This window comes from Medicago sativa, chromosome 8 (assembly GCF_051527215.1).
Source record: "Medicago sativa cultivar Bolivia chromosome 8, Bolivia_mono, whole genome shotgun sequence".
Classification (NCBI taxonomy): domain Eukaryota; kingdom Viridiplantae; phylum Streptophyta; class Magnoliopsida; order Fabales; family Fabaceae; genus Medicago; species Medicago sativa.
The window spans coordinates 91,049,227-91,056,974 of NC_140756.1; the positions used below are offsets into that span (position 1 = coordinate 91,049,227).

At 48.5% G+C, this 7,748-nt stretch overlaps 1 protein-coding gene across 1 annotated transcript; it reads right to left on the reverse strand.

Annotated features, from left to right (window-relative positions):
- Window positions 1-332: 332 nt before the first annotated feature.
- Window positions 333-6,931, reverse strand: LOC146903207 (uncharacterized). Its single transcript, XM_085733740.1, has 2 exons — window positions 1,932-6,931; window positions 333-1,814 (listed from the first exon to the last, which is right to left on the reverse strand). Exons 1-2 carry the CDS (start codon window positions 6,495-6,497, stop codon window positions 1,665-1,667), a joined length of 4,716 nt encoding a protein of 1,571 aa, XP_085589866.1. The 5' UTR covers window positions 6,498-6,931; the 3' UTR covers window positions 333-1,664.
- Between the last annotated feature and the right edge of the window lie 817 nt (window positions 6,932-7,748).

Genomic DNA, 7,748 nt, shown 5'->3' on the forward strand with positions numbered 1-7,748 from the left:
GAGGAAGGCCAAAGAGGCCGCGGAGGCGGAGAGGGATGTGGCTAAATCTGCCTTAGGGAAGTCGGAGGCGGCCGTAGATGAAGGGAGGCGAGCTCTTGCGATTTATTTTAATGATGGCTTTAGGCGTGCTAAGGAGCAGGCGCTTTTCTTCAATCCTGAGGCCAAACTGGAAGAGCTCGACCCTTTTAAGGTGATCATTGATGGCGAGTTCGTTGATGATGAGTGATTCCTGCCAGTCTCGACCATTTTTATGTCATCTCTTTTTGTAACTTTATGGCGGCTTATTACAGCGCCTTTGTGAACAATTTGATGTTGGTTTTTCTTTGGATTTTGTATGACTCTCTTTAAATTATGATGCACTTTGATGATTGCATTTGTCGCGGCCTGCTATTTGTTTTGTTTGTTTATACGTTGCGTGGTTGCCCTCTTGATGTGGTTGCCGACCTTTTGACTTTGTTTGGTCTTATTGGGTCTTTTATAAGGTTACTGCTGTGTTAGCTGAATTTCCGCGATCTTTGCTTGGGCGACTGCCATAACCCCTTCGGGGTTCTACGTAAATTACCTTTAGGGCTTCCTGGACGGAAGTTGGCGGTCTTTCATTTACGTAGATTTTTTATTTCGAAAGTGAACTTTTCAGAGGTCTGGTTCAGATCCTGTTCGCCGTCTCGCTTTGAGGGTTTTGGGGCCTACATTAATTTCTTTTTAGGCGAGTTTTTGCCCCAAGGTCAATGAGTCTGCTTGGACTTGGCGAGACCCTTCAGAGCCTTGCTTAAAGGTTGACGGCCTCGCAGGTCCTTTGGACCTTTCTTCATTATGTCAGAGCCTTGCTTAAAGGTTGACTTTTTCGACTTGGCGAGACCCCTCAGAGCCTTGCTTAAAGGTTGACGGGCTCGCAGGTCCTTTGGACCTCTCTTCATTCTGTCAGAGCCTTGCTTAAAGGTTGACTATTTCGACTTGGCGAGACCCCTCAGAGCCTTGCTTAAAGGTTGACGGGCTCGCAGGTCCTTTGGACCTCTCTTCATCTCTGGTGGTCAACGAAGTTCTATCTGTAATGAAAAAATAAACAGTGGCGAGCAGACAAGATATATGAAAGGAATAGGCGCCTCGTTAAAAACCCCTGCCCTTGCAGGGGAAAAGAGTGCTACCTAAACCCCGTAATATTAATAGTGTTTAAAGATAACATTTGGTGTTGCATCCGCATACATCATTTTTGTTGGAAATACTAGTGATAGAAATATAAATAACAGAAAAATCAACTATAGTAGTGTCTTAGATTAGCCACGTTCCAGGTACGAGGTACTGCTTCTCCACTTAGCTCTTCCAATTTGTATGCTCCGTGATTGCACTTCTCCCGTATTCGATACGGTCCCTCCCAGTTTGGGAAAAGTTTTCCTATCCTGGTTGGGGCGACGACTTGTTTCAAAACCAGGTCGCCTTCCTTCATCTCTCTAGGTATTACTCTGGAGTTGTAGCGGCGAGCTGCTCTCTGTTTGGCGGCGAACTCTCTGATGTGAGCTTGCTCTCTGACCTCATCAATGATATCCATGCTGACTGCCAAACCTACGTTATTTGCTTTGATAGAGAAAAAAGGAAATTATAAACTCAAGTCCTTGTGAGATTGGTGGGTTTTCCTGCATACATAGATGTTAGTTTAAACAGAAAACTTAAAAGGTGATACCTTCTTCAGAAAATGACTCTCGTCGCCAAGTGGGAGTATCTATTTCCACAGGGAGCATGGCGTCCGTGCCATACACCATTGTAAATGGCGTTTCCATTGTCGTGGAGTGGGGCGTTGTGTGATAAGACCATAGTACCTGAGCTTACATTGATTGTTTACATATTATATCATAATAATATTAAAGAGGATGGGAATGAGTGAGAAATTAAATTGCCTTCTGAATTTACGTATTCAATTTTCCACATGTGCTTACCTCGTGGAGTTGTTCTGCCCAGAGACTTTTGGCGGCTTCTAGCTTCTTTTTGATTCCGTTGAGGATGACTTTGTTGGCGGATTCAACTTGTCCGTTTGCTTGTGGGTGAATTACAGAGGCGAATTTCGTCTGTATTCCTAAGTGCTTGCAAAAATCTACCACTGTTGAACTTGCGAACTGAGTTCCATTGTCTGACACTATGAATTTCGGAAGGCCAAAGCGGCATATGATCTTTTTCCAATAAAACTTCTTGACTCTCTCTGCTGTTATCTTGGCGACTGCCTCTGCTTCAATCCACTTGGTGAAGTAGTCTACCCCGACTATGAGGAACTTAAGTTGACCTGGTGCAAGAGGGAATGGTCCGACGATATCGACTGCCCACTTGTGGAAAGGCCATGGAGAGTAAACGGAAGTCAATTCTTGAGCTGGGGCGTGCTGCTTATCTGAAAATCTTTGACATTTGTCACACTTTTTGACGAATTCGGAACTGTCTTGAAGCATGGTGGGCCAGAAATATCCAGCTCGAAGAAGCTTTGCAGCTAAAGCGCGCCCCCCTATATGGCTTCCACACACCCCTTCGTGTACCTCCAGAAGAACCAGGTGAGTCTCATCCTCCCCTAGGCATCGTAGTAAAGGAGTCGTTCGTCCACGCCTGTATAACTTGCCAGAAACTATGACAAATTTTGAAGCTCGCCTTTTGACTGTTTGTTCCTCTTCGCTGTTGACGGGCGTGAACGAACCGGTTAAGTACCTTAGTATTGGTCCCATCCAGCCTTCTCTGTTCTCGGTGATGTGGTGGACTTCTTCAATCCTCGTGCTGGGAGCGGCGACCACCTCCTGGATAACGGTCCTGTTGTTCCCGGGTCGCTTGGTGCTGGCGAGCTTTGCCAATAAGTCTGCCCTGGAGTTTTCTTCTCGTGGCACGTAAATTGCTTCAAAGAATGCGAAGCGTTTGGCGAGGTGCTGCACCTTAGCTAGATATCTGGAAAGTTGGGAGTCCTTTGTCTGATATTCGCCTGAGATCTGACTGGTTATGAGTTGGGAGTCACTCTTGGCCCTTAAATTTTCCGCCCCCATTTCCTGGGCCAAGGTCATGCCGGCGATCAGTGCTTCGTATTCAGCTTGGTTGTTGCTTGCCTTGAATTCGAACCTGAGGGATTGCTCTATGAGAATGTCGTCAGGTCCTTCCAGAACAACGCCTGCACCACTGCCTTTCAAGTTGGAGGAACCGTCCACGGATAGGAGCCACACGAAAGGAGCCTTTTCCTGAGCTGGCGAGGAAAGCTCTACGACGAAATCCGCCAAGACTTGGGATTTGATACTTCCTCGAGGGACAAATTGTACGTCGTACTCAGACAGTTCAACAGACCATGCTACCATTCTTCCTGCCAAGTCTGGCTTCCCAAGTACTTGCCTGATGGGGTAGTCGGATTTTACTACAATCTTGTGGCTCTGGAAGTATGGTCGTAATTTCCTCGCCGTTGTCACCACGGCCAGGGCTAGTCGTTCTATCTTCTGGTATCGTAATTCTGCACCTTTAAGCACTCTGCTAACGAAGTAAATTGGTTGTTCTCCTGTTCCTGATTCTTCCACCAGGACTGTGCTTATGGCGTTCTCTGAGACTGCCAAATATAAGAATAAGACGGCGCCTGAACTAGGTCTTTGGAGAACGGGCGGGCTTGACAGAAAACTTTTTATCTGCTGGAAAGCCTCCTCACACTCTGGCGTCCATTCGAATTTCTCCTTCTTCTTGATGGAAGCGAAAAAAGAGAAAGCCTTGTCTCCAGCACAGGATAGAAAACGAGATAATGCTGCTAACCTTCCGGTGAGTTGTTGTACCTCTTTGACGCACGAGGGGCTTCTCATGCTGATGATCGCCTGACACTTCTCGGGGTTTGCTTCAATGCCTCTTCTGGTTAAGAGGAAACCTAAAAATTTTCCCGCCTGTACTCCGAAGGAACACTTTCCTGGATTCAAACGAATTCTGTATCTTCGAACTTGGCTCAGAATCTCTTCGAGGTCGTCTGCATGACTATTTCCTTCTTTAGTTTTTGCTACCAGGTCATCGATATACACTTCTAGATTGCGCCCTATTTGCTGAGAAAAAGCGGTATCCATAGACCGTTGGAAGGTGGCGCCTGCGTTTTTGAGACCAAAGGACATGACCTCGTAGTGATAGTTCTTGGTGTTGGTCATGAACGCCGTTTTGGGAGCGTCCAGGGGGTCCATTCGTATCTGGTTATAGCCGGAATAAGCATCCATAAAACTCAGGGTTTGGTATCCAGAGGCGCTGTCGATCAGGTGATCAATATTGGGGAGGGGATAAGGGTCTTTAGGACACGCCATGTTCAGGTCTGTGTAATCTACGCACATTCTCCACTTCCCGTTGGCTTTCTTTACGAGGACCGTATTGGCTAACCAGGTAGGGTATTTTATTTCACTTATGAAGTGGGCGTCCACCAACTTTTTTACTTCGTCATCTACGGCCTTTCTTCTCTCTTCGCCCATTTTCCTTTTTCGCTGAACAACTGGTTTCACGCCGGGTTTTATTGACAAATGGTGGCATGCTACGTCAGGGTCCATCCCTGGCATTTCAGATGGGCTCCAGGCAAAGAGATCCAGATTCTTTCGCAGCAAGTTTATCAGGGCGGTTTCTTCTTCAGGGCCTAGGGACGCGCCGATCTTTGTGGTATGGTGAGTTTCTGGTCCAATAGAGACTTCCTTTAAGTCTTCGGTGGGCTCTAGGCGTTCTTGCTGAAAATCCTCCCTGGGGTCTAGGTCGATCATGTTAACCTCATGAGTTACCTTGTTATCGGGCTTCTTCTTTGCTTTCTGCAGGCGCAAACTATTGTGGTAGCATTCTCTAGCAATTTTCTGGTCGCCTCGTATAGTGCCGACTTTCCCATCACTCAGCGGATATTTCATCACCAAGAATTTAGTGGACAAGAATGCTCCCAGAAGGTTGAATGATGGTCGCCCTATGATAATATTGTAAGAACTGGGCGAGTTGATCACGAGATACCTGACGCGGATGGTTTTGGCGTGAGCCCCACTTCCGAAAGTTGTTTTCAGGGTGATATAGCCCCTTACATGAACCTGCTCGCCCGTAAATCCTGCCAGCGTCCCTTGGAAAGGCTGTAGTTGTTCTGGATCCAAACCCATTCGATCAAAGGTGTCATAGTACAATATATCGGCTGAGCTGCCTGGGTCTATTAAGACTCTTTTTACATCCCAGTTAAAGATCTGTAGGGTGATGACCATAGGGTCATCGTCATGTGGCACCACGCCTTGATAATCTCTGGCTGAGAAGGAAATGTCGGGCCCTCGCTGCTGATCATGCTCCTCATACTCCTGGCACAACATCACCTGACGCACGTACTTCTTCCGGGATGAACTTGACTCGCCCCCTCCGGCGAAACCGCCAGATATAGTGTTCAATGTGTGCCTCTTTTCTTCGGCGACTTCTTCCTTCTTGCTCGCCTTTGGTCTTTCATCTCTTTTGTCCCGAGTGTATCCCCGCAATTTCCCGCTCTGTATCAGTTTCTCAATTTCCCGTCGAAGATGTATACACGAGTCGGTGTCATGGCCTCTTAGTTTGTGATACTTGCACCATTTGTCCCTGTCTTCCCCCATAGTGGTGCGTTGTGTTGGGGGCGGCTCTGGGATTAGCTTTGTTTCGTAGACTTCTTTCATGATGCGCTCTGGCTTTGTGTTCAAAGGGGTGAAGTTTTCCAAGTTCGGCTTGCGGTAGTAAGGATTGAAAGGTCGTTTGTCTGCTCCTCTGTAGGGGGCGCGGTCTCTGCCGCCCGTCGGTTGGTAAGGACGCCGCTCCGAATTGTTGGGCGCGCGCTCCCTGGCGTCTCTTGCTTTCTTCTCAGCGTTACTTTCTTCACCTTTGATGTAGCACTCTGCCCTGGCCATGATTTCTTCCATGGAGTCGGCGGGCTTCTGAGCCAGGGATTCGTTGAATTGTCCTGCTCTTAGACCATTCTGGAAAGCTCCTACGAACACCTCTTGGTTAGGGTTTGTGACCTTTATGGTTGTGTCGTTGAATCTGGCTAAATAATCCCTTAGAGATTCGTTGTGTCCTTGGCGAACGTTGAATAGGCTGGTTGCTGAAACCTTGCGGTGGCGACTGGCGGAGAATTGCTGGGTAAGTTTCCTGGTCATGTCTTGATAACTGAGGATGGAGAATCGTGGAAGGTTCATGTACCATCGTAGGGCGGCGTCCGAAAAGGTACCCGCCAGCAGTTTGCACTTGAGGGAATCCGGGGCTCCGACTACGGCCATGCGAGTGTTGAAGGCCGTGATGTGTTCCATGGGGTCACTCTTGCCGTCGAAAACGGAGAGGTGGGGAGGTTTGAAGTTTTCTGGGACTGGCGCGTCCCAGATCTCGGCGGACAGCGGTTGTGGTTCGGGATCGTCCATCTCGCCCTGATTCGACTCCTCCTTCTCCTCTAGTTGTTTCTGTTGAATGTTCTCCATCGAAGCTTGCAAAGCATCGTTTCGATCTTGCAGCTGAGCGAGCTGGGTTCGCATGGATTCCAACTCTTCCTGTGTTGCCATGAGGAGAGGCTTTTCTCTAAATCGTACGTGGGGTGCGATTTAGGTTGGTTAAAAAAAAAGGGGGGGGGGGGGGGGTTTCTAAATCGCAAGGGAATCTTACGATTCAGAGGTCTAGTTTCAGGGGTTTCCGAACTGGCGATTCAGAAACGTGGTCAAGGTTAGTTTTACCTTTTCCCACAAACGGCGCCAACTGTACTTGCAAAAGTACGGTAAGGATTCTAGGGTTAGGAATCGTGTATTAGGGTTTTTAGACTGATTATTGGATGCCTTTAGACCGCTCTCAAGAGTCTTATTTATAGCCTGCTTATGGGCTTGGGTTTTGGTTGCTTGGTCCCCAAGGAACAGGGGTATTGGCGTACTTTTGATGATTTTAGGAGGGTTCTAGAGAGTAAGTGAGGCGGCGCCTTTCTGGAAGGCGCGCCTGGGCCTGGTGGCCCTTCTGGAGGGCGTACTTGCAAAAGTACGGTAAGGATTCTAGGGTTAGGAATCGTGTATTAGGGTTTTTAGACTGATTATTGGATGCCTTTAGACCGCTCTCAAGAGTCTTATTTATAGCCTGCTTATGGGCTTGGGTTTTGGTTGCTTGGTCCCCAAGGAACAGGGGTATTGGCGTACTTTTGATGATTTTAGGAGGGTTCTAGAGAGTAAGTGAGGCGGCGCCTTTCTGGAAGGCGCGCCTGGGCCTGGTGGCCTTTCTGGAGGGCGCCTAGGCCCTTACGGAGGGCGCCCAGGTCTTCACGAAGGGGTTTTCCTTCTGGAGGGCGTCTAGGCCCTTACGGGGGTCGCCCTGGTTTTATGAAGGGATCTTTAGCCCTTAGGAATATTATGATGGTCCACAGCCCCCCAAGCACGAGTCTTGGGACAAGGCGAAGTGGTGATGACATAGGAGTGGACCTTTGGAGGTCACCCAAGTCCCTTCAGGGGTATCTTGGCGGTCCACAGCCCCCCAAGCACGAGTCTTGGAAAGAGGCGAAGTGATGAATGCGTCCGACGTCAGCCTTGGGCGAACGCCCGCTTCGGGCGTTTACTGATTTACGCGTAGGGTCCTGCTTGGAGTTATGGCGAGGTTTTCCGTAGGGCGATCAATGCTAGCTCGCCTTCCGAACGTTACGTATTCTCCTCGTCCCCGATGGTCGCCACGTGTCATGATCCCGTGGCGTTGTTCCACTCAATCGTCCTTGACACGCTTCTCGAGGCGATCTTACCTTTTTAAAGGACGTGTTTGGCTTCTCACCTGTTTTCATTTCTTTG

Excerpts from the sequence above, each read along its gene's own strand:
- LOC146903207 (XM_085733740.1), bottom strand. The coding sequence starts at position 6,497 with ATGGCAACACAGGAAGAGTTGGAATCCATGCGAACCCAGCTCGCTCAG. Across the intron at positions 1,815-1,931 it reads GGGCAGAACAACTCCACGAG|GTACTATGGTCTTATCACAC; the intron begins GTAAGCACATGT and ends ATGTAAGCTCAG.